Source organism: Monodelphis domestica, chromosome 1 (genome assembly GCF_027887165.1).
Source record: "Monodelphis domestica isolate mMonDom1 chromosome 1, mMonDom1.pri, whole genome shotgun sequence".
Classification (NCBI taxonomy): Eukaryota; Metazoa; Chordata; class Mammalia; order Didelphimorphia; family Didelphidae; genus Monodelphis; species Monodelphis domestica.
Window position 1 is genome coordinate 359,570,916 of NC_077227.1, and position 27,468 is coordinate 359,598,383.

The 27,468-nt window shown below is 32.7% G+C and overlaps 1 protein-coding gene across 3 annotated transcripts in view; it reads right to left on the reverse strand.

The window, feature by feature from the left end:
• Positions 1 to 450: 450 nt before the first annotated feature.
• CLINT1 (clathrin interactor 1) overlaps positions 451 to 27,468 on the reverse strand; it is a 63,184-nt gene continuing 36,166 nt past the window's right edge. For 2 of the 3 annotated variants that reach the window (XM_056811526.1, XM_056811528.1), the window contains exons 3-12: positions 26,963 to 27,059; positions 25,129 to 25,237; positions 24,082 to 24,246; positions 20,594 to 20,771; positions 17,167 to 17,413; positions 14,937 to 15,009; positions 7,895 to 7,969; positions 4,929 to 5,215; positions 2,947 to 3,151; positions 451 to 2,190 (exon numbers count right to left, since the gene is read on the reverse strand). In XM_056811526.1, the coding sequence (XP_056667504.1) occupies positions 1,844 to 2,190; positions 2,947 to 3,151; positions 4,929 to 5,215; positions 7,895 to 7,969; positions 14,937 to 15,009; positions 17,167 to 17,413; positions 20,594 to 20,771; positions 24,082 to 24,246; positions 25,129 to 25,237; positions 26,963 to 27,059 (1,783 nt within the window). In that variant the 3' untranslated portion in view covers positions 451 to 1,843. The remainder of the gene's footprint in view (positions 2,191 to 2,946; positions 3,152 to 4,928; positions 5,216 to 7,894; positions 7,970 to 14,936; positions 15,010 to 17,166; positions 17,414 to 20,593; positions 20,772 to 24,081; positions 24,247 to 25,128; positions 25,238 to 26,962; positions 27,060 to 27,468) is intronic. The other variant, XM_056811527.1, reaches the window with a different exon arrangement.

Genomic DNA, 27,468 nt, shown 5'->3' on the forward strand with positions numbered 1-27,468 from the left:
AAAAAAAAATCAGCCTTGAGTTCTCTTGCCCTACCACTAGAGTCTGGCTTGATTACTTTGAAGTAACAACACTTGAAAGCTCCTATTCTTTGAAACTAATTTAAACACACTGAATTGTTGAAAGATTAAAAACCGCAGTCAGCTAATTACACTCTCTCTCATCTCTTATTCAGCAAATGAATCACTTTTCATTACCACTTAGCTGAAGTACATGAATTTCTGCCTAATTAGAAATGTTGTAGATGGAGCATTAGCAAGACTGGAGCAGGTCAGGATATCTTTGCTGCTTCATTTTTAATTCCTAACAGTAGAGTCAGATAGAAAAGGATAGAGAGAAGTCATTAAACAATTTTAAATTATTTATAAAAATTACTTTGCCCAAATTATAATTATTTTTTCCCCAAACAGTTTCAAATGTCAAACAGAATGAAGGAAAAAGCGGTTCAACAATGATTTTAATGAATATTTTAATGTTATGTATAACAGAACATTATGAATACAATGGGAACAAAGTTTTATCAATTTAATAAAAAAGAAATTCAACATAAAGAGGGGAGGTAATAATTTGATACCTATATTATAGTGTTTATTTTCAATATTATTATTCCCAACTTGTGGGTAAAACAATTCATTTTGCATTCCAAACTCTAGAATCATGATTTTCATGTGATCTTAATGCAGAATTATAGCAGGAAAACAAAAATGCTTTTTAATTAATTTCCTTTATTTTCCATTAAATCAATAAAATCTTTGACTGCTACAGGTCTCCTTTAATAATATATATTTAACTCCCGCTACTGGAACCATAGCTTGCAAATGCCATATTTACATCAAAAACAAAACAAAACAAAACCAAAACCAAGTACTGTATAAAATCTAAAAACCAACACTGTTGGGTTTAAACATTTATATTTAACTTAAAAATGTATTAAGGCGTTAAACCTTAAGTTTTGAAAAGATGCCAAAAAAAAATAAATATTTTTGCTCTTTGACTTTTGTTGTTAACCAATGGCTAAGGGGATAAACACAGAAAGAAATTTTGCCCATCAATCACTAGAAATTGTAAAGAATGCCTGCTGAAAATAAAAGATGCTGGAGATCTTTTCAGAAAGGAAACCATACAACAGCCCCAGATAAAGATTTCTCCCAGTTCTCTACTGAATTGTAATTATAGTAGTAGAAGTAGGAAAAGCATCTTCCATACTTATCACCAATTGCTTCAAAAGATTTTGTTATAATAAAAATTTGGATAGTATAGCAGTGTGCCTGGAACATTAGCAAAAAGTATATACATTCCAGTTACCTCTGATTTAGCCATAATCACATATGTAAGCCTTTTTTGGACAAAAATAGATATTTTTATAAAAAACAGATTATCAGACTTGAATGACTTCAACTATGGACTCAAGGGTGGTAGTAAAAGCAACGGGTCCAATTATGACAAGGCGATTTCAGGGACAGAAAAATCAAGTTCATCAGGTAAAAAGAAAAGTACAAAATTAGAGACTCAAACAGATTTGTTCAGCCCTATTTCAGTCTTTCCACAAATTACAATGAAATTGCTTATTTAATTTATAAAGGCTTTTGATGGTCTTACTACAAAACATGGTCTAGGCTCATTGGAAAAAAATAAGTGTACTGCCTCGCCTGAAGTGCTCTGGCCTGTCCATCTGGAACACTAGATATTTATTTCACTTTTAAAAAAAAGCCTTTTTTGGTTTTTTATGCAGGTTCATTTTTAGTAATTGGTAAAAGAAAAGGGTACTGATCAGCATTTTCCACCCCAACATCACCTCTCTCTGCAGCTAAAAATCCTTCATTCAATCTGGTTCTTTATAAACTCTTATTTGCTAAAGTTGGCAAAGTTTGCAAAGGCATCTTGCTTGGGTTGTACAGTTCCAGAAGCCATGGCTAGACTGGGCACTCCCATGCCCATTGTGCCTGTTAATCCCAGCCCTGAGGAAGGCATTCCCATGTTCACATTCATTCCCATCATTCCCTGGTTCATCAAGGGAGTATTTCCAAGAGAGGCAATGCCCATTGTGCCAGTCATCACATTAGGCATGCCCACAGGCATGGGTCCCCCCATCAAGGTATTGGTCTGAGGCCGGACAGGGATCATATTCGGTGGTGAGCTTAGGTTCACAGCTCCAAAACTTTGGGTCATCACATTCATAGGCTGTTGCATATCTGTGGGAATAAAGAGACAATTTTACCACTTTCGAATCTCAGATGGAAGCAGAACGGAAATGAAGGAAAGAAGTCCAAATCCCCTTGCAAATACTTGTAAGTCTTCTGTAAAATAATAAATCATAGTTTACTCACAATAAATGACATTATAATGATAAGAGAATTTTAAAGTTTATAATGTATTTCCAAATGAAATCTAATTGGGTGATGACCACAACAACACTGTGAAGAAGAAAGGGTAAAGAGTAATAACTCCATTCTAGTGACAAGGAAAAACAGGTTTAAAGAGATTAAGTGACCTGGTCAATATCAGATAGCTAAGGCAGAACTGGAACTCAAATCTTCTCTTTCTAGCTAATGGGGTGACTTTTCTCGAGTGGTATTTTGTGGCTACAGGCCCTGCTATCCCAAAAGTGTTGTAGATGGAATGAGAAGAAAGGGAGCAAATAAGCCCCTCTATAACCATTGCTACCTAACCTCTTACTGGGTTTATAGTAACCAAAGCTGTCAAGGTGAGAGCAGGAAAAGAAGTCATTTAATGTGATGGGAAGAGACAAGATATGGCAGCAAGAATAAAGCCAAACTTTAGGATAGATTGGAGATAGGATGTCTCTACAATTAAAGTAAAAGCTTTCATAGCTTGAAGTGTTTTTTGACATGGCAACCAACCACAGTGCTGGAATCAGGACTGTCAAGAGTAACCCACACAAGAATGGAACAATTCAAGGTGAAGGCAAAAGAGTCATTGTCACTTACTTTGTTGCTGAATCATTGTATTAAGAGATGGCTGCTGGGGTTTAGAAGGCTGCATACCAGGTAGTAGGTTGTCCAGGCTAATGTTTACACTGGGGTCCGACCAAGTAGATGGCAGGGTTTTGCTGACTGATTTCTGGACCATATCTGTATTCTGATTATAGAGAGGATTAGGCTTCTGCAGCACTGTGCTAACATTTTGTAAAGGCTGGAAGAAAGAAAAAGACTCTAAAAATTAAGCCTCTTCTCAATTGACACGATAAGGTAAAATGAGAAAGTTTTATTACATAAGTTTCATCAAAAATAGCATATGTGTGTGCCTGTACACATGTCTCAAACTTTCAAATAAAGCCCCTGAAACCAAAGACCAACCACAATTGCTTTATGTTACTTCAAAAAATTTAAAAATATTAAATTTACCTTCATAGAGAGTTTGATAGTTTATAAAGCAACTTCTTTGCATCAACTGTATGAGTTATGAATATGAGATGGGGAAACTGACATTTAGAGAGGTTAATAACTTTGCCCAAGGACTCAAGTAAGTAAGAGTCAAGTTGGTTCTGAAATTAAGGTTCTGACTCATCTTTCTCTCTTTAAATCACATTTTAAAATCTCATCTATATCACAAAGATAACAATAAGTTCCAATTTTGTGTGTTAATAAGGCCTGGTGGGAAATACCACCTTTATGATCCAAATTATCTGTTGGTTAAAATACTAAAAAATCCTCACAGAATATTAGTATTGGAATGGGCTTGGGCCAAAACACACATTTTATAAGAAACTAAGGTCCAAGGCAGTTTCTAAGCCTCATGGTGACTTAGTAAGAGCCCAAGACCCTTTCTAATACACATGGATACCTCTCGATGTCACTATCAGATACAAGTATGTCATAAATAGCACTTTGAATGAACCTATATTTTTCTGTGATTAATTCAAGAGAAAGGAGGGCCCAAGGACACACATGAGAAAGATAAAGTAAAATAAGAGAGAAAATATACTTAAAAAGATAGCAAGACATAGGTAGGTATTAATGCAGAATTTAATGTTCAGCTATAATTTAAACAGCCAAAAGTTTATGACTTAAGCTTAAGCTAAGATTTATGTGATTCCGTAAAAGAAACCTGTTGCTCATAGAAAGAGAATGCTTCTCTAATTCTGTTGGCGAGGCCTTTGTCCAATACCTTCTCACCTTTCTTGTACTATTTCCCACCACCCAGCATTACGATTTATTTGTAGGCTCAATTTCTCTATACAGCAGCCATCTCTTTATATTCTTTATTCTCTTCCCGTATCCTAGCACCTGGAAGAGTAGAACCTGGACACTGAAATTGGTAGTTAGCATTGGAAGTAAATTTGCTCAAGAGTGAAAGTTATAAAATTATCAGGTTCCCAACTTAAAACATTACCAAACTCTTAACCTGCACTTATTCTAAACCTAATCTTTTTTAATATAGTAACTTAAAAAAAACCCAACCCTAATAACTACAAACAATACCCCATAACCTTTTGTTTTCATTTCATTCACATAAATGATACCTAAGGAGTTTTGAAAGAGAAATAACATCTGAACAAACACAGTTAACCAATGTAAGGTGGACTAATCCATGAAATGAATGTTCCCTTGAATGGTATCATTTGGAGAAAATACTGTGGAAAATTTTAATATGTTATATGTGCATATGTAGAAATACAAAGAGAATAATTTTTTTACATCCAACATATGTTTCCTCATTCAAATGACTTTATTACTTCCTAAACCACCATTACATTTATAGTTGTAGTTTGGAAAACTGAACACAACAGTATTTTAATTAGGTTGAAATTACAGAGAAGATGATTCAATATCTCCTGAGCCCATGACTTTACTATTTTTTTTGGGGGGGTGGGGATGGGTTGGGGGATGGGGTAGTAGTGGAGTGGGGGGTGGGGGGGTGGGGTGGAGGGACAAGGGAAGAGATGAAGCGTAGACTGGATTGGACTTACCTGTGACCGTGACATGGGTAAACCAAGGCCCACCGTATTAGTGCTCATCATAGAGAAATTCATACTTTGGGAAGATGTTATGGTTCCCTGGGAGGAGCCCATTAAATCAAATAGGTCTGAAGTATTTGAGGCTGTTGGAGGCTGACTCAGACTTGGCTGTGAGCTACTGAAAAGTTCCACAGCTGGCTGGGAGGGGCTACTGAAAAGCTCTCCACTAGAAGATATGGGACCCGAAGAAGCTTGGTTGAAGGCACTCCAATCACCAAAGTCTCCATTCCCACTTGTTGCTGAACCGAAGAGGAAAGGGAGGGAAAAAGATAAGAGACATTTTGAAAGGCACAGAAAAAATGCAACACTCTATGAACTGAAACAAATGAGAGCTGATTTGTGTCCATCCAGATTAACATCTGCAGGTACAATCTCCATCTGGACTTTGTTCACTCTCATGAATATTCTATGAGTTTTAACAAGGTAGCAATGAAAAAAACTCCTACATATAAAGTAAAATCTATGTTTGACAGGTCTTCAGGTGACATACTTCTGAAATGATAGTGAAAGTATAAACTTTAGCCAAGTTTACAAATTCAAAGTGCTTCTAGCTAGATGATAATGGTATGTACAAGCTGAGATTGTCAAAAAGCAAAAAAGATTTTTAGCTCTAAACTGACTGAATTTTTTCCTGGAAATGGCAGTATTCTTAAAAAGAAGCCTGGTGGAGACAACAAGTGCTCTGAAAAAACTGTCATTTCACAGGACTCTCTAGGAAAGCAAGGTGCACAGAGTATCAAAAAACAATTATTAAGCTAATGAAATTTAATGAATAGGACACAAAGAAAAATAAGAAACCAGTAAAGTTAAAGAGTATTCAGAATGTTTATCTAGAACATCTTCTAACTTACTTGGCCATTTCTTCGATGTGAACACATTTTGTAAATTCATGACACCGTAGCAATGCTAACTCATCCCATTTCTTATTTTATTTGGTTGCAGTCCCAATTTTTTAAAAAAGTCAAGGCAATGTTTAAAAAAGCAAATAGATTAAAAGTGTGTTCTTTAAAATATAATTTTATTTTCTAAGTTGAAAATAAAGCTTTGTATGGAATATTCAATTTATAGTTGGGGTCTGCTGTGACTAAGGAATATTTTTTCCCCTTTCAATATATAAACAAATACTAAATATTTCTCAACTATCATTTAAAATAATGTATGTAAGTGTCCCGAGTGCCTTCTACTATATTTTCTACACGTGAGTTGTACATGAAACTATTAAAAAGTAAATAAACCTTTGAGAAACGAATTCATTTGCAGCCTCCAAGTACTTTTAACAATTTAATTCAAGAAGAGGGCTAGTATTCATTACCTCAGGGTCTTTACTAAAGCTAGTCTTTGATCTCTTTTACAAAAGAGAGACTGTATTGGGATATTTCAATTAGTACTACACATTAAAATCTAAACCCACTTTAGGCAATCTGGATGGATAAAGTAAACACTGAAGGTACTAATTCTCCACTTATCTGACTAAAAAAGGTTTTGGAAAATGGGGAGCGGGAAAGGGCAAAAGTCTTTGACTGTTTATAAAATTTTACCAAAGGTGATTAATCAAAAGAGGGAAAGATTTCTAGTGGGGTTCTTATTGCTCAGAAATGATTAATCATCTCACAAGTCTTTGCCCTTTGCATAATTATGATCAGGTTAGATTAATCACATTCACACAGATAAACAAATGCATTATTTAAACTACGTATATGTATTCAAATAATGTACATAGTAGACAGAGTCACATATACAAAAATTTTATTTTAACTAAAGAGAAGACTTAAGACATGGTTTCTGTTCATTTTGATTTTCATGTAATGTAATCTATTAACTCTTGGTTGTAGGCAATCGATCATAATTCCCAATAAAACATTTAAGTAACGAATCAAAACCTCTGGTTTCCTATTAACCTATGTTTCTAGAAAATAGTTACTACCATCTACTTGAAGCAGCTACTTCAGAGAATAAAGAATCACATAATTTCATTTATGTTACATATAATTATATATCTATTCCATTTCAAACTTAAGGAATTTTATATCTAACTCAGGAGCATCTTCTTATGCTGCATTTCCAATTATGGATTGAACTGGAAAAGGAAAGCATATTGCAACTTTAAAAGGATTTTTTTGGTAAAGAGTATGGGTAGTTAGACAATTACCAAAAAACAAAACAATCTTGTCGAAACATTTCTTTATAGTTCCACAGATTTTATTAGGACAAAATCTTTAAACAAATATTTAAATAATCTCCCTGCTTGCCCTATCTTTTTTATACTGCTTATTCCTTGTCCTCTGCTTGGATAAGCTGATCTTTCTCTATGTGGGTTTAGAAGGGGACCTGCTACAGTAGCCTTGTTGATCATTTCTAACTTTTGAGATGTAAAAGAAATCTCAAATTATTTTAAGGCTATTGAATCATGAGGTTTCAACTTAAACAGCTACATTTTGTGGTAATTTATTTAAACATCTAAATTATTAAATAGTTTTAGCTCAACAGTTCGTATCAATCTTGCTTTATCCATGAGCTCCTCTGGAAAATGTACCAATAGCTAAACTAAATCACAAACCACAAGACTTATAGTAGGGACTTTTTAAATAAATGCTTGTTGACTTCTCTTCCCGCTCCCAAAGATGAATATTTATAACTTGAAACTCAGTAACTCCAAGTAAGGAAACCAACCAAATTACAAATTTTCTCCAAAACAAAACACATTTAAAAAAAAATAAAAGACTTATTCAATATAGTTCAGTATGGCTTATATTTGGAAATGTTTCATTTGGGTAATTTTAATTTTCATCTTAAATGCCCTTATGAGTGAACAGGAAGTCATACATATCAGGGAAAGAAAAAAAGATATTGAGGTAGAACTTAAGAAGAAAAAAGTATTTAATTTTAACCCTTTAGTTCCAGTCAGTGAAATCTTATACCTTGTGAAGGAAAGTTTCCTGATGCAGCAGCTGATCCAAAGTCAGCAAATCCTCCAAATAGATCAGCTGATCCACCTGGAAATTAGGGACAGAGAAAAAGAAAAAGTAAATATTACTTTCCAAGAAGAGCTAGTAATTCTAAAATAATTTTTAACATCTTAGTTTTTAGAATAGAAAAACAAAACAGAATCCCATCCCCATAATGCTTGAAAGCAAAAATTGGTCAACATTAGTTTGCAAGACACTGCATTGGTTCTTTTAAATAAATACCACTCTACCATTTATACCTACCTAAAACTACCATTTATTTCTGAAATAAAACACCATTTTTGGTGTTAAAATCACTACATTAAAAAAAAAAAGCTGAGATGCTGTTTATAATGGTGAAATTTTTCTGCTATTAAAATATGAAACTGATTTGAGTTTTAAAAAACAAATAACAAATGGGTTAATATCAGAGTGCCGATACTTCAGGAAGCTTAATTATTTTAGCATGAAAATTTTGGTCCATACATTTTCAAAATGCTGACATTAAATACTAGAAGATTTATTTTTCTAATGTTTCAAGGAAAAAATGTGCATCATGCTTATCTTAAAACTAATTTACTAATGAAAGGATTAAGTTCAAATAATGCACTTACAAATAAAAAAATAAAACATCTAATTTTAAAAATTCCTAGTTGTAAATTTATGCCAAGTTTAATTTCTAATAACGGTTTCAACTGAAATATTTGAAGTTAATGAGTACTGAATGTATCTTTCTCCATTTCAGTTATAAACTTTCTAATAGGGTGATCTGAATTCTGAAATAGTTGCCCTTATTTTTGTTTGTCCTTAAAGAATTCACCCCATAACAGTCACAACCTTAGAAGTAGCAGCAGCTCAATTATTGTGCTTTTAGTGTTATACGTACATTATATAGGTTACATCACAGCTGCTTAGCCTGCAGTGCTTAGAAACTAGCCAGGTGGGACTGGAACATCTGTGCTGCACTCAAACACCACCAGGGACAACTTCCAACATCTGGTGCCATTTCTGAATTGTCTTATCGCTGCAAGACATTCTGCCCCATCTGCTACACTCAACTGGGTTAATTAAACTAGAACCATCTCCCCTTTTTAATAAATGGCCAGCAGTAATGAAAGGAACAATTCAGTTTCTGATACATGTGTACTTGTATTCCTTTTTATGTCATTTTATTGTATACAGCTATCAGCAGGCATAACAAATAACCTCCTTCTCCTCTAAATGGGATCTAGCACCCACTATACCTAAACCCCATAAACATATTAAAGATGGAATCACAGTTTTATACTATATATAGTCTCCAAAGCATAATGCCATTATGATCTTTGCTTTTTCCTCTTTTAAAAGTATCTGTATGGTCATTATGTTTTGAGATAATTAGTAAATTAATTGGATTAACAAATTAATATAATTTGTTTACATTAATTTAATAGGAATACAAAAAATCCTGAACACAAGTCAAGGAAAAGAGTCTATTTCAAACTAGAAGATTGATTATTGGAATACAGAACTGTTTGTTTTTGTTTTTTATTCCATAGGATCACTGACTTAGAGATGGGACATTAGAGATTGTCTAGTTTAACCCCTTCATTTTAAAGATGGAGAACTGAAGCTCAGAGAAAGTAAATGACTTGCCCAAGGTCATGAGGAAAAAGTAAAAGAAAGGCTTCAAATCTAGGTCCTGCAACCCCAAAGTCAACATTTCTCATATTGTATTACATTGCTTTGTATTAATAAGTGTGAACAGGAGAACCATTTACAATTTACACATATAATGGGCATACTTAAGCAATGATAATTGTAAAGCACCAGCTCCTCTCAAAACTATAAATAGACACACATTTAAATCCTCTCAAGTCCTAAACTAAACCCTGGAGTAACTGACTTGGTTCATTACACTTTTCCACCTTTTACCATAAAGACCATCCAATTCAGAAGTATTTGTTATAGACACTAAATGTCTTCTCTCCTTATACTATAAGAAATCTGCCCAAACCAAATGTGGTCAAGAAGGACCAAGTGGGGTCCTCATAAGAAAGTGCTATCACCTCAAAAGGACAATTATTATTTTCTTTTTATAATTACTATGTGTATTTGGTCCAATTATGAAATCTACTTAGGCTCAACAAAACAAATACTACCTTTTGTTTGATGCCTGAAAATTCTCTCAGTTCAAAGCTTCCTTATGTTTTAGTCAAGTTTCCTCACTCATCTGGAAAACCTATCTTTTCCCAAGTGTGCGGTACAATTCACATAAAAACGATTAAAATCACCAACACTTTAAATTTCTTGGGTTGTTCCAGCTAATTTCTTTGAAGAGAATTTTAAGAGTTGTCTTCTGACCTCTCACATTCTTTGCTGATAAGAAAAAATGATCCCATACTCTCTTCTGAAAGTATATATTGGTCTATCACAAATCAAATGCATGTGAAAGACTGTGTTAAACTTCACAACATGAGCTATCCTTCAAGATTCCCACATGAGAGCTGTCATTATAAATGAACCATTTCCATCTGCCTTCTCAGGGCAGCAAGGAGGTTATTTACAATCACCAGCTGGTAACATGTCTTTTTTCACAACCCTGTTATACAAAGGAAAAATATAGCCAAACTACATGGTATTTAAAATACAGAGTAAATAATATCTATGTTGAGAAGTATTTTCATCAGCTAGGTATTAAAACTGATGGCTAAAATAAAACTGCATAATGTAGGAACATCTGAATTTTGAGTTGGTATCTTGAGAATGCACAAGGCGTTTAATATTAATATTTATGTGAACAACTTCAGTCTAAATTCTGGTAAGGCTTTCACTGCAGATGTGTACTTAAGTATGTATTTAAACCTCTAAATTATTCATGAATATAAAACCCCTGGCATAAATATAATGAAAACTAACTTTCAGATACTTTGTAATTTTATGAAGTTGATTAAGATTTTACATAATTTTTATCTTCTTATAAGATAAAAATTTGCAAATGACCTATTTGTAATTCCCTCTTGAATTCTATATGCCATCAAACTTTTAAATGGGCATCTCCCAGCCAGATTCATACTGAGTATGATATTTTAATATTACCAAGCATATAAATTATCTTATATGAAGCTATCCTATGGATCAAATCTTAAGTTATTTAGTGTAAGAAGGGTCTTTGGAACTGTTTTTGAAGAAAATTCGACATATTCAGTACTAGAAGTAAAACAGGTTCCCTAGTCCATATCTAATGATTATTAAAACAAAACAAAACTTTTGGCTGGTTTACCTTTTTAAACTATGTATTATTCATAAAAGTCACCAAAATATTCCTAGGACAGAGCTCCACATTAAAACATCCCAATTTCAGAAAATTTTCACGGCATCTAGTAATGAATCTTAATAAATAACCTGGTTGGGTCTAAGTGATGTTTTGCTTTAAACTCAATGGAACATTTTATAACTTTAGCAAGAGTGTTCTCAAAGATGATAACAAGAAATATGACCCCCCCCCCCCAAAAGCATAAAATTTTTTCTTTTTTTTCCTCAAAGGAGACAGTCATCTATAAGCAGGACAGAGGCCATATCTGCTTAGCTTTTATAGTTCATGCTCTTATTATTACTTGCAGGATGGCACTATTGTAAGTATAGACACATCTGCTAAACGGCACCCAAATGGCATACCACACAGCAATGTTAATATGGTATCTTCCTCTACTTTCAGATGTGTAGATGAACCTTCTTTCTTTCAATGAATGGTCAATTTGAAACTGTTTGTATATTATTAAAACATTTAAACAGAGATCCAGGGTAATTGATAATTTTCTTGCATACAAACTGGATTGAAGATTGAAAGAAGAAAAAGGATCTTAAAAATAGTTTTGAAATCAATTATTTCATTTTGCTTAAGCACTCAAGAGAAAATTAAGTTTAATGTGAAAATTTATACATTTTGTTCGAACTTTCACTAAGTATTGGGGGGAAAAAAGTTGATACAACTTTAAGTATGGTTTCTCTGCTACCATATCTCACTACTTTAATACTGATTTCTATTTAATTTGCCAAATTTTTGCTTGCACTCAAGGAAGAAAGCTTCCAAAGGTTTCTTGCCAAGGGAAAGAAGCATGGTTGGTGCTTAAAAATGCTTTCTAATCAAAGTAATTATTGATACACTGCTCCCCCACCCCAAAAAGTTATAGTCATCCAACTGACCTTCCTAAGATTGCTCCATTAGAAACACACCATAGACATGTGAAAGGAGCTGTTTAATACTTCAATCCAGGAAGTCCAAAATAGTTGATACTTTGTGACACTACTTCTGTATTAAAGATAAATTTTAATTTAACCATTTTACATATCTACATAAGATACAACTCAAACGTAAAAAATACACCCAAAAGAAAATGAGTAGTTAAATAGTTAAAATATTTAATATCGGGGGGCTGCCAAACTGTTTTTTATTTACCTACCTATGATATGAACATGAAGCAGAAGGGAAAAGATTAGGAAAAGCAGAGAACAAAGGGGAACCTAGACTCACTACATGCAAAAAGGCCAGGCTTACAAATGAAAATACCTTCAAGTTAAACCTTCAGTTGTTTTCTACTCAACCTCAAGTACAAATTCTTTAGCTCAAATGTGCTTTAAACCTTAATTGCATTCAAAAGTTAACATTCTATTTACTTTAAAAAAATTATTTATATCCCCTTTGTCTTTCTTTTTGCTGTCTGAATTTTTCTTTAATATGTATTTAAAGTATATGATATGAATAAGCAAAATATCAATTCTGCCTAAGTTTTACTTGTTGATCTGTCTTCACCAAAACAATACTTTATTATACTATGATCATTCATACAACCTTAAAAAGAACACTTTTGCTGAAATCAATTTTTCAAGATTAAAAAAAATCTGATGGACATTTAAATATGGTAGACTTAGAATGAAAGTTAAGAAAATTTTATCCCTATGTACCAAAAAAAGTCTACTCAGCAGGCTAAGAAAATTATATGGCTGGGTTTCCTTTCCACAAGAGAACAAAAACTTGCTGTCTTCTAGACATACCTCAAATTAGATAGTCAAAAGAAGTTAACATTCAATGTAGGAGCAATAAAACAGGCAGAACCTAGTGCTTTATCCCCCTTGAGCAGCTCCATGGTTAGGCAGTTTTATGAAGAAAAGCATTATCTCTCTCTCCAAATCAATTCAGAAAAAACTAGAAAGTGACAAATGTGGTCTCAGTGAGAAATTCCACTGAGCACACATAACATGAACATCACATTAATGAGCAATATCATTTTAGAGTAAAGTCACAGGAAGGCAATCTCTTAAAAGGTGATTTTAAATTTATTTTACAATGAACTCTGGTAGGTCTTGGGGATACAAAGTACTAGGGGGCTAGACCAGGTGATTCTTAAGGCCCCTTCTGGTCCTAAATTTGAGTCTATGAGGGGGTATGGCTACCTTTAAAAGATTTGAATCTTTTGGTGGATAGGAAACATGCATATAAGAAAGTAACAACTCAAGCTTTTGAGTAAGTTGAGCAAAACAAACTTAAAGGCTTTTCTTCAACATGATGTCTTCAATTCATAGTAGGATCGTACACAAGGAATCCCTAGAACAGTGATAACTAATTCAATAATTAACAATCCTTTGATAACTAATGCCAAGCAAAAAAAGTAGATACCAAATGTGTTTTGTCATTATCATGAAGTTCAAAGTTCAAATTCCAAGTTAAAATTGAAGGTGTAATATATATGAATAATGAAACTTTCTAAATATCCTTTTCTTACAGATATTTAAAACATCAAGCTCTGGTGCCCTAGAAGGCTTCCTCAATGACATTCTATCCCACTCAAAAGAGGCTGGTCTAGTAATTCAAACAAAACGTAAAACAATAAAAAATACACATTATGCAGGTATGACACTCAATGCATGTTTATGTTTTAGTGTTATTTTAGACAGGTTGTAAAGATGGAGAACTGAGCCCACAGTTGAGCTAAGTGGGCCAGACTACATTTGGAAAATTGTACTGCATTTCCAAAGATTCCTAAGCTGATTTCTGCTATGAAATCATCTTTTTTAAATATTAATGTCATCTCTATGATACCATATGGCTATAAGTCAAATAATACCAACCCCATCTACCATGCCCATCAAAAAATAAAATTGCAAGAGAACCAAAGGAGAATGGAAAGACATTTGGGTGGAGAAGGGCATTATGTAAGTATGCCATACTGTGCTATTATTCCATAATGTTGATTTTTCACACATAAATGACATAAATGTTTCATCAAAAGACATGTGACCTGAAGAAAGTGGGATGGTCATAGAGAAATATCAAGGGTTAACAAGACCTAGATGAATACTCCCTCTCACAGATAAAAAATGGAGGACATATGAAAAAATACAGATGAAAATCAGAGAATGAGAAAACAGACAGGATTGAAATCTACAACACCAATAAGTTCATGGATCTGCCAGACTAATAATATAAGACAACAGGTATATGCTATAGTGGCATATTGCAGGTACTACAAGCACTAAGAGGGATGTGATCACTAGGGAGTTGGTCAAATTCCTATGCCTTTCCACTACCTTATTACAAATAATCAAGCAATTAATATCATAACAGAACTTGAGATGTCTCTCAAATCCCTCTTGCAATTCCTCTGACCTAAACACTGTCGTCTTTTCCACCTTTCTTTTTATAGGGTCATTATATATGAATTACAAAAGACTGAAAGTGTGTAGTCCATTTTATAGATGGAAGGACCTGATTCTCAGAAAGTTTAAGTGGTTTGTTCAAAGTACAAAGAGCAGAGCGGGGAAAATATAAGACAGATCTTCCTTATTCTTAATTTAAATACTCTTTCCATTTTTTATTACACTACCTCCTTTTGAAAAATAATATTTTACAACTTTCTTTCCAGTTGTATAAAAGTAATGCAACATGTTTGTTTTTTAAAAATATTGCTATTAGAGAGGTTCTGTGATGAAAGTTATTTAGTGGGGGGAGGGAGGAGGGAGTAAACATGAATCTTACCTGTTGGTTGGCTAGTGCCATCAAACAGTAGATCAACAAGGTCACCAGATGATTTGCTGCTAGGCACTGAAGTCTAAAAGCAAACCCACAATGCATAGTTTTAAAATTTCTTAGATTTTTCTAGATTAAAACTGAAAAAGGAATAGACAGATACTCCAGACAATCATTAAGTTTCACATTTTATCCATCTCTACTTCTAAACATAATGATGGTAAGCAAATCTTAACAAAGTAAAGAAACATTATACTTTAAAAGACTAGTTAACTTCAACCACAGAGGCAACTGCTGTGTGAAGTTGCAGAGCAGGTGCCCATCTGCCCTAGGTAGATGAAGTTTCTCAGAAGCAGATTCTAAACACTAATGAAAGCATACTTCTAAATAAAAAAAAACAACAAACAAAAAACTTTCACCAAAATTGACAAAAATTTATTAAGTGGCTACAACATATCCAAAACTGTAGGCATTATGAAAAACACCATGAAGACAACATGATCATCATCCTGAATCAAACCCTAATATAGACAGCTATAGAAGCTGTATGTATACAATCAACAGCCTGGATGAATGCTCTAGATTTCGAAGGGAAATATAACTTTAGATTGGATTAATTCCTCAAAAGGAAGTGGGAGTTTGAAGAACTGTGTAAAGAGGTAAAGAGGTGTGGAGAAAGTTCCATACAAATGCATAAGAATCCAGTCAAGCAGTTCTAGCTAGGAGAGGCTGAACCAACAGATGAAGGATATTGAATGTGACGTTATACTGGCCCCTCCTCCAAATACAAACTCATTCTTGCCTGAATCTTTGTTTATGGTGTTCATCCTCTTGTCCTTTCTTATATAAACAAATGATCTGAATCTTTCAAAGATCAACTCAAATGAGGCAATACTTATAAAGCACTTAGCACAGTACTGGCACAGAGCAGACACCATATAAATGCTTAGTCTATTCCTCTCCCCCTTCAAAGTCCCAATCAATTCCTCCCCTGCCCATGAAATTTTTCCTAATTACACACTACCCCCATGTTAATCTCTCTCTTCTCTAAACTCATGTTTATAGTCTAGACCAGAGGTGTCAAAATCAATAGAAATGGAGGCCACTAAATCATACATAAAGATTCTTCTGGGCCACATATTGACAATATCTATATCCCATTGTATCTTTTATTTAGTTTGTTAAATATTTCCCAATTACATTCCCCCCCTTCCCCCCAATTACACTTTAATCTGGTTTGGGTCATAATTAAGTGTCACAGACAGACACAGCATGTTTGACACCTTTGGTCTAGACCATGTAATCTAGTCTTGATAAGATATATTTCTTGTGATTCTTCTTCCTAACAATCTCAAGTACATACTGTTTCCCTAACTAGACTGGAACTCTGGTGTTGAGATCTTAAAAGATCTAGTGACATATATCATATGTCCCAATAACTGAGTTTGAAGTTGTTTTTTCCCCAACCTAAGATTAGGCAGAATTTCAGACGAACATGGAAGGTATGTTGTTCATGTTACCTTTATACTATTTATAATCAAACTTTATGTTATGGTATTCATATATAGCATGAGCCATACCAAACTTTCAAGATACATTTTGTTCAGTTTTCCAAGTTTTAGCAGCAAATGGTAAGAGTAAGAACGAGAATTTTTAGAAAACAAAATATTAAGCGTCAATATCACACATGAGATAAGAATTTATCCAAAGAGTTAGGTTTCTATATTAACGCTGGAAAATTCAGTATGCTGGGTTCACTTCTGGAATGACTGATAAACAATTCAGAGCAAAATAGTTTTGATACTCTTCAAAGCTAACTGGCAAATTGGAATCCTTCCCTCCCCTTTCCCAATGTATGTTAAATATGTACTACCTCTATATACTTTATTTCTTATTTTTTCTAAAATCTTTTAATTGTGGAGTCCAGATTCAGAAATTCTTCTATGGCTTCAATAATGAAGTTAGTCATTCTCAGAAGTCAGAGGTAGCCCCAAGAAAGAAATCTATATGCAACATTATGTCTTACCCTTCTTCTACCTAAAATAGTATGTTGTTTCTGCATTCAGAATTTGTGTTCAGTAGATACCAACTGAATAGTTTCTCTGTCTAAAGAGCTCTTTCCTGCCATAAATGGTTATGCTAGAGAATTGCTAATTAACACGGCTGTTTACAATAAGTACAATGATCTGTCTCCATGCTGAAGAATTCTGAGAATATGTACACTAAAGGTTATTCCTACCTTTATTGAAGATTGAGGTGTATGAGTTGTAGCATTTTGATCTGGACTTGCTTTGTCCCCCGTATAATGTGCTGCTGCTCCAAGATCAATGGTTTTGGAAGGATTTGCTGTGCGTTTGTGTCTAGTGGTAGTTGTCTCTGTGGCTTGTGTAATGTGTATGTGTTTTGTCGTTACAGTTTCCTCTTCATCTTTAAATTCATTCTTGGGAGATTTGCCTCTTCTTGCTTTCTTTTCTTCATCACTGTCACTAAAAATATTTTTAAAAATCAAGAAAATGGTAAGATAATCCACAATTCTGAAATAGTTATTTTTAGTGACTTGTATTCAGGTATTTCAGACACAGTAAAATCCATACTTTTTTATACTGGATGGAATCATTAAAAAACTACTTGAATAATATTTTAGTGAATGAATAGCAGAATATTTTAAACAAATGATATGAAGTGAATTTCCTACATAAAAGTGTAAAAATTTAAATTTCCTACGTAAAAGTGTAAAAATTTAAATAAGTAAAACATTAACTGATGAAAAACCCTATTTTGTGAAATGAGTAAATAAAGCAAATACCATTTTTGCAACGTTATCAATGAGGAAAATGACTGAGACTCTGAGAAATTAACTGATTTAGTTATTTTCTGCTATATAAACAAGATTTTTATTTTTGCTATATATTATAATACTGCTTTCAAAAGCACCTATCAGTGCTAACTCAATCTGCAGCATTATCACCTGATCAGGCTTTTCAAACACTACAATTATTTATTATCCCTTATTTCAATAGATAATTAAGTTGATTTCTATAATAAGTGGAGAAAAAGTCTTGGTATTTAATTTTAGTTTTCTTATACTAGAATAAAATGAAGCAAATTACAAAAAAACCCTAGCATTTGATATGACTTTCATGGAAAGCTTAAATGTACTTAAAGTATTCTGGAGCAGCTAGGGTAGCACAGTAGATAAGAGTCCAGGCCTTGAGTTGAGAGGACTTAGGTTCAAATCTGGCCTCTGATACTTCCTAGGTGTATAACCCTAGGCAAGTCATTCAATCTTGGTTAACTAACCACTGACAGAAAGTAAGAGTTTAAAAGAAAATTGGGAGAAATTACCTGTTGGGTAAAGTCTAAACATGAATTTGTTTTTAATAATAGTATAAAGGAAAAAGCACTTATGGATAAGAAATTAGCTGGTGTCCTTACCTTTGAAAACTCCAAGAAACATTTGGGGATCTAGGACAAAATAGGGCAAAAGATATGCTGCTTGTCCTATTTTATCTAACCCTAAAGTAGGCAGTTTAATTTAAAGATACCATTTAATATACATTGTGTAGAAAGATTTCTTCTTTCCTATAACAATTACTAATTGTCATGTTCTGAATTCTAAGCTAAAAGCAATTTTCTACTCATATTTATGAGTCATTTTGGAAATGATAGGATGAAAGTCTAGGATGAAGAAGATTGACTTTCCATACAAAGAGGCTAACACATTTATATAGATATCTAGTTTAAAGGTAGCAATCTTGAAAAACATTCAGTGGTCATTCCTACTAATATCACAATGACAGGCTTGAATAGTTGTAACACTAGAGATGTGGATCATTCTAGTTAAGTCCATGGAAATCTTATTTCTTTGCAGTTCACATGTTTTACATCCAGACTGACTTTGTAGCTTGTGATTTTTAAGCCCAAGTTGCCAATAATGAAGTCATGAGCTTTGTAGTTTGAGTGCTGAAATAATAAGGTGAATAAATGAAGTATTAAGGTGATATATTGTGTATTACTTTGCTTGATGACTCAATATCGATTTTCTATTTCATTCCTATAGTGTTGAGCCATTATGAAAAGATCAGATTTAGCGATACTAAAGGACTTGTCCTCAGGTTCTAGGCATCTAAAAATCTACATTCCAGGAGCAAGTAGGTGGCTCAGTGGATTGAAAGCCAGCTCCAGAAAGGAGGCCCTGGGTTTAAATCTGGCCTCAAGACATTCCCTAGCTATGTGACCCTAGGCAAGTCACTTAACTCCCATTGCCTAGCCATTACCACTTTTCTGCCTTGGAAGCAATATACATTAAAGATTCTACAGCGGAAGGAAAGGGTCTTAAAAAAATCTACATACTTTCATCCCTCCCAAAAGATGACAAAATAGGTCTATATCCAGAAGCTTTTGAATGTAAAGGAATAAAGTCTCTGTTGCACCAATTATTTGGTTAATTTATGAGGTTATATTCTTTTTCCAGTTTATCCTTGCTATTTTTTTCCAGCTCCTCTCCCTATTGCAATCTGAATACTTCAAATGAAAGAAATAAAAATTATAAGTTCTTGCACATATGTACAGCTTCTATTTTAGATAGAAGGAATAAATGGGAAAAGTTAAGGAAGAGAAGAAAGACGTGAAGAAACAAAGTAAGGAAAAAAAGATCAGAACACAGGAGATAATATTAAGATGCAGAAAGTCTGATCCCTAGTAAATGGGACATCCATGTCATCATCTTATTTATCTACTGAATACAATAATGCCCCCCAAAAAGGGAAAATACTAAAAATGCATAAATTCTTGGGCCAACAAAGACAACATTTCAGAAATAGTTTTTAAAGTGGTGGTCAGTCTATGGTATTCCCAGGGCTCTGAGATATAAACAAAATAAATGTACTGAGAAGAGTACTAGTAAATATTCCAGTACCTATATATGCTTGAAACATAAAAAATATCTCAGGAGATTATTAGTTTTACTATTTCTATAATGATCACAGAAATAGTATAGCTTAATGTTCCTTTTAGAGGTAGATGACCACTATATGGGGAAGAAACAAATATTTAAGGTAGGCTTATGAAAAAGCAACATAACATGAGTGCTGAAATAGGTTAGATTTTGCTCTATACTATTATTAGAAGAAAATGGAATGTATGACTGACTATAGATGGCTAACCCCCAGAACCACTCTGTGACAATTAATTCTTCTGGTTTTTATTACTAATCTATTGGGCACTGTGATGTTTCCCCTTTTATATGTATATGATATAAACACACAACGAAGTGGCAAGAGAAAAAAGAATAAGATTCCAAGTCTTAGATTTGCTTTATATTTTGAAAAATAATTTCAATAAACTTGTAGTTCCCATCTCCATCTGAGGGGTAATTTGTTCCTTATGTGACTCACCTGACACTTTAAGGTGATCCACATAAGGTGACCCACATCCTGCTGCGGAATCAGAATAAACGTGGGTAGTTCTTGCTCTAGGGGAACTATTTTATAGGAGATTAAGTGACTTAAGTAAGTGCACACACAAAAAATTTGTTCAACTTTAGGGAGAATGGAGTGAATGATATGGAAAACAAATTAATATTATTAACAAAACACATGAGACAGCATTAAAAAAAGAAGTCATAGCCCTTTCAGAGATACCTAGGTGACAAAAAGTATTAATACCTGCATCTTTCTGGGGAGTCTTCTCTATCTTTCCTGCGGAACTTGCTGATGGTGTCATCAATTGTGCTTCCAATTTTATCACTCAGCTCACCTAATTTATCACTGAATGGAAAAGCACTTTTGTTTTTATCCCACTCCTCGTCCCATTTTGATTTCGGCTCAGGATCATACCTTTCACCTATAAGATGCATAAAAAACACGAGCAAAACTAAGGACATTAAATCCAAAAGGATGCCTGCAGTTCTTTTCCTTCTACAAAAGTTTTCAAAGCAAAACTGAAAGCTCCCACCGTGCTGAATCAACACAATTACAGCAAGGCCCAGCATGCAATGCCAGTCATTAAGTGGTAGGAATATAGATTCAAAAGCTTTTGTTTATGAAAACTTCCACAACCTCAATACCCAGTCCAGCACATCAGGAAGTTCTTAAATGCTGCTGAAAGGTGCACCACAAGATAGAAAAATCAAACACAATGAAAACAAGCATACCAGGAATAGAAAAAACTTTAATGATCATTTAAGGAAAAATATTTTACGTTTTAGGGGAGATTTTAAAATATTATAATGCTATGAATATTTGAGATCATGGTACTCTAAAACCTAGAAAAAATATATAATTTTATCTTATTAATGAAATCTTTTATTAGAGTGCATCATGAAAAAAACCCAGAAGTATCATTAAACAAAATCAAATTTCAAAAAGTAATGGAAAGGAAATGAGTAAAACATTTAGATAAATAATACTGGATCCAAAATATTTCTTTCCAACTGATTACTATATATGTTTCCAATACTTAAAAAACTAACAGCAATTTTTTAGAATCAAATGAAACAGAACAAACTCATTATCAAAAGTTATAGATTTTCTAATATATCAAAGGAACTTAATAAGAGTTCTTTGTTTTAAAAGGCCATATCATTTAGTAGGGAGAATAAGTTTTGTCTTAAGCTTTTCTATAATGTAGTTGATGTCAGCAACAACTAGTCAACAAAAATAAATTGTTGCCACTAACAATTACACAGAGTAAATGACTAACACAAAGGACCTTTCTTGACATGAAAGTAAAATAAATAGTCAATAACAGTAAATCACTTGATCAACTACACACATAGTGCAAACATACACCTGGACTTGCACTACTTAGGGACCATCTGCTTGAACTGTGGGGGAGCAGTAAGTGAACAAGCCTGAGACCATAATTTCAAGAGCTTCTACTTTTAATCTAGTTCATCTCATGGCCTCAGAGAGAAACAGAAAAACTGTGAGGCTTCATTTAGTGAGTTGAGGTCATATTCTTATGTACATGCTCAGAATGAACTGCAAGTGGGAATAGGCTATGAAGTGAAACTTGTGGGACATGGGGAAATAAAAAGGTGATCTCTGAGTGGCCTAAGGGAAACAGTAGTAAAAGGGATAGAAGTTATTTGCTAACTAAAAATAACGAACCCTGGAATAAGTTAGCATTGACTATATCAGACTTCTTTAAATAATGGTTTCTCTGAAGAGTATAAACACAGTGTTTGACAGGGATTTCTGGATCAGGTCAATATTATATAAATATAGTCCAATAGTTTTTTAAAATAAAAATTTTGAAAAAAGTGATATATTATTACCCACTAATAACATTCAGAGATTAAAATGTTTTGTTTTGCTTTTTAAGTCTAGAGATTCTCCAGCTTAAAAGGAATAACTATATCCATATAAAACCAAATCTGATTAGGCTTACCTCTTCAGTATAAGAAATGTTTTCCAACAATAAAGTATAGTCATAGGTAAAATTTAGATTAGATTATGAGAAGAAAACAGTTATAACAAAAAAAAAGATTATAGGTGGATGTACAAAGTCATTATATTATACAAAAATTATTGAATGGTGGTGATAACATACCATAGAAAAAGCAATTCTTAATATGGGAGAAATGGATAGTAGATGATCATCTGAGTCTGGACTACATAAACAACAATTTCGAACAATTTTAAAAGCACAAAAACATGACAGGAATGATTAAAACCTATAACTAACAACTACACTAAGTTACTGCAGTAGCAAGAAGCTCATAATGACAGTTATAAATGCTCCATATTTCAAAAGTCCCTTAAATCGCTAAATTCAAAGACATAAGTTTTCCCTCATTATCAGATATACCTATCTAATTATACCAATAGAGAGAGGAGAGATATATGTGCAGATATCCTATTAAGCAAATGTGTTGAAAAACATGGCTTAAAATTTTTTTAAAGGAAAATAATTAGTATTCTGAAACTGCTCCTTTAAAAATAAGCACATAACTGTTTTCTTGAACAAAATTTTACATTTTATTTTTAAATTTAATTAATTCTAAATTTCTTAAGATTCCCAATAATGTGCTTTAATTTTGAGTAAAATAATCAGGACTGTTCAAGAATTGCCTTTTATGTTGTTTCTGTTAATATGAAAAATTTCTGTTACTGCATTTTAGAAATATTTACGCTTAACTAATTTTCCTTTTCTCTGTGGGCATGGAATATAAGAAATTAGGAATTCCTATATGCCCTCATACATAAGGTGTTAAGACACTTTTGTGTTTTCTATACACCAGTAAATCCAAACTAGTATATGAAACTGTCTGTATATGCATGTACATGTGTGTGTTTTCCAAAAGATCAAAATCATTGGAGTTCCGCGTACAGGATAGTAACATGCTCAAAGGAACATACTTGCAAAGGGGAGTTATCCTTAATTTAAATTTATGAAAAACCTAAGTTGACCCATTATAAGGGCCCTGTTTAATTAGATTATGCTCTAGTTTGTTCAGGAGTAACAATGAAAAACAGAAAGAAGTGTGAAGAAGTCCACTATAGTTCTACTTTATGTAAACTTGAAGCTGTTAGGTATGAATAGTGAGTAAAATAGTACACGACAACATGCATAATGGCTACTAAGGATCTGAATCTAGTTATTTCACTACATTTGGGAGAAAAATGACCTGTGTTGCTCAAGGAAAGGACTAGTTATAAAGTTAGATTAACTTAAAAGGCAACTCTTATTATCAGTCACCTTCTCTTGGTCAAAAGTAGTTTAAGAGTTGAGACATGAAACCTCTCCAAATATAAATTTTCAATAAGAAAAATATAATGATAATACACTAGGTTTTCCCCTTCCCATTGTTGTTTGTTTTAAAATTAACCTTTATAGACATTAAAGGAGCAGAAATTCTGTTGCATGCTCAATACAACTATTTTTTTGTAGGAACATTTCCTAATGAGATTATAGAATACACATTCGATTGATTACTAAAACTTTAAATTGTAAAAAATCTTGAGAAGTAAGCTGAAAGATTCCCAGGATTTATCAGATAGAAATGTAAAAAGGCATTCATATGTCAAAATATAATATTCTACAGAGTCCAAAATAATTGGGCTTTAGTCTCCAGTACTTCACTGGTTTTGCATTACATCACAAGAGTCAATTTAAACATATATCTGAATGCTCTTTGCCCACAACTCACCGTATCTGAACCCTCCAACACTGTCTGAAGAAACCCCAACATATTTGTCTTTGTTCTTCTTTGCCTTCTTTCTCTCTTCTCGAAGTCTATCATCATCTTGGGCAAATTCTACCATTTCTTTCACCTTTTGGCGTATATTTATACCTTGGTCCTTGCCATTTTCATCTGTATTTATTAAAGAAAATAATGTAGCCCACAAAAACCAAATTACAAGAAAAAAAAATCATGAACTAAAATCCTACCAAATACAATAGTATACTATGGCATTCTTTTAAAAATAAATAAAAGGTTAACAGCACCATTTTATTTTGAACAGTCCCCTCTTCTGTAGATTTTAAGACAGTTTAAAGTATCTTTATAAGGAGTGTCCGATTTGCTAAAAATAGCTATATGGTAGTAACAATATGAAACAATAGCTCATAACCAAATGTCTATTTGCTTTTCCATTATATTTAAACAAAAAATGCTTTCAGTTTAAACAGTTTTAGAAAAAGTGCTTATGTTTCCTTGGTTTCATCAGTAGTTTTTGGAAAATATTAATTACTAGAGATCTTATTTCAAGACTGAATTTTTAAAGTGCTTTCAACTAGGGTACACTACAAACTGAAATTTGCTTCACTCTCTAGCTTCTTTCACATTCAAAACACACACTGGCCTTGCTGCCTTTGCACAGTAAATATTATTTGGTGGGAGGAAAAAACCCCAGCTTCAAACAGATGTGTGTGTTTTGGAGCTCTAACCTTTTCTTCCCATATGATTAAAGCTATTCCTTTATGGACACCACAGGGGACCAGTCTCTAGTGCATATTTTAATATAAACCCGAACACTCATGTTGTGTTGGTTCTGTTGTTATTAGCCAGTCTTTTCTGCAAGTTCTTGTCTTCACTAATTAATACTCTAGGGTACCACGTCTTGGATTCTGCACTCTTCACACAACCAGCAACAGTCACATTCTAATTAGAGCGGAGAAGCTTCTAAGCTGGTTCAGGTGACTGACAACTCCAACTACTGTTTTAATTTGCTTATAAGATTTTTCTATTGCTCACCTACAAAGTGGTAATTTTCCAGGGATCGCAAATCATAAATGTGTTCTCTGGCACTTGTAACAACACGCTCTGATCCGTTCCTTATGAGGTAAGCTAGGAGCAGCAACGACTATAAAAATACAAAGCACCTTATGATGGCATGAACAAAAGCTCCATCAGCATTTTAAAAGTGTTTTTCTTTTAAAAACCAGTTAGATTCCGAAATTAATTAAAAATACAGAATTATATCATGCTATAAAGATTCTTAATTTAAACTGTAACTTAAATGTAGATTTATATGAAAACATAATAAAATTTTTGTGTTAAACACAAATCAAATAAATTATAACTTGTTTGAAGGAGCTCAAATATCCAGGATAAAAGTAAAAATTCTACTCACTTAGATGCGCCTAAATATCTAAATTTGGTATCATGTAAACAAAGCATTTATATAACTGACTGAATTTTTTACTTTTAATCCAAGTGACAAAACATCATTATGGAACCAAGATTCTATTTCTATTCTGTGGATTATAGTAACCAAATCAATCTAATAAAACAAGTCAGTTCCTTAAATAAAGAAAATTATATTTAAAATAATTCTAAGTATGTGGATATTCTTTTTGTATTTAAAATGTTTAGGCTAATTCATGTAAGGATATTGTTTAAAATATTTTTACTTATAAGACACGAAAGTTCTCTAAAATTTCAAAAAATAAGGTTGGGATTTAAAAAAACAAACTTCATTTAACTTCCAACAGCTATATCTAACTTATGAAAGCCTAGATATAGGGAAGTAGATTGGATAATAACTGGAGTGTAATTTACTTTATAATTTGTCAGATTTTAAAGTTAAAATGATAACTTCAATCACATTCTATTTTCAGCCTTGAAGTTTTTATATAAAGATTGTTTGTTAATGCCAATCTATCAAAAAAAAAGAAATGGATGTTAATGACAAAAATTTAAGTACAGCTAGTAAAAATGTTTTTATAGACTAAAATAAAATAAATGGCATTATATGCCAAATTACAGACTACGATGATATACAAAAAAATACTTGAAACACTCTTGAAAAAAATTATCCTATACCTAAGTATTTGACTGTAGAATTCTATATTATAACTGCAAGGCAGGAACAAAAAACCGTTTTTAGACAGACTCTCATAATAATTATTTTTACAACTTTTTTGGGACATATCTGTGATTATTTCATTGGAGTAGGTATCCTACCTCTATCACTATATATGGCAACCTTTCCACACTTTATCATTCTATGTGATCCTCATGCAGATTTTTAAAAAGCAATATATATCCTTGCTTTAAGTATACACACACACACATTCAATAATAATAGGATGTTATGGTTTTTTAAAAGTGCTTTACATGATATCAGAATTCTAATTTTATTAGCTTTACAATTTCCATTTTCAGGCTATAATATCATACTGTGATGTTTTGTTTTTTGAAAATTTTCTTTAAAAAGCTCAGATATACAAAGTCAAATGGGAATCACTGTCTATGTTAATTTCCAATTCTAAAATATACATTTTGAAAAAGAATACAATGAAATGAGATTCTCTATATTAAAAACTTTATTCTTTATATTATCTAAAAAAGCAAGAAAAATGTTACTGAGGAAAATGAAAAATACAAAATACACTTAAAAGCACTATTATAATAGTTTTTAAATATTTTCACATGAGTAAATTATTAAAAATGAAAATACATAAGCAACAAGACTGCCTCTATGTATTCTATAAAAACATAAAATAACATAAGCATACAGATGCTTTATATGTAAACATATAAAGTATAATAAATTAACAAAACTTTTAATTTTCTCAAATCCAACCTTATAGACTCTTCTCCAGTTCTTTTTGTTATCTTTCAACATTCGGGTCCAAAGCATGTTCATAAGTTCAGAAAATTGTTCATACATAAATGTGGCCCTAAAAAAAAAAGAAAGAAAAAGAAAATAAAAGTGGGGGGAGAGACTACCTTGATTTTCCTGAAGAGTTACAATGTGTTCATTTCAACAGTAGATGGCAGGCTTGGTCTAACATACAGTGTTTTCCTATTAAAGCACCCCTCCCACCCCAAAGTCATAAATATTTTACTAATTTAATTCCTAAAACGCAAAGAGAGCAAATGTCTTTGTAATAGGTTTAAAAAAAATTCTTCATACAATATCTAGTTCATTGCAAAGCCCTAGTATCATTAATTTATAGATTATTCACATTTTTGTTTGCCACACTAATTTTTAAAACTAAAGAAAAGTTTAATTTTAAGCTTTTATTTCAGGTTCTTTTATGTATTCTACAGTCAATAATTCTTTATTAAACATACAATTCTTTGTGC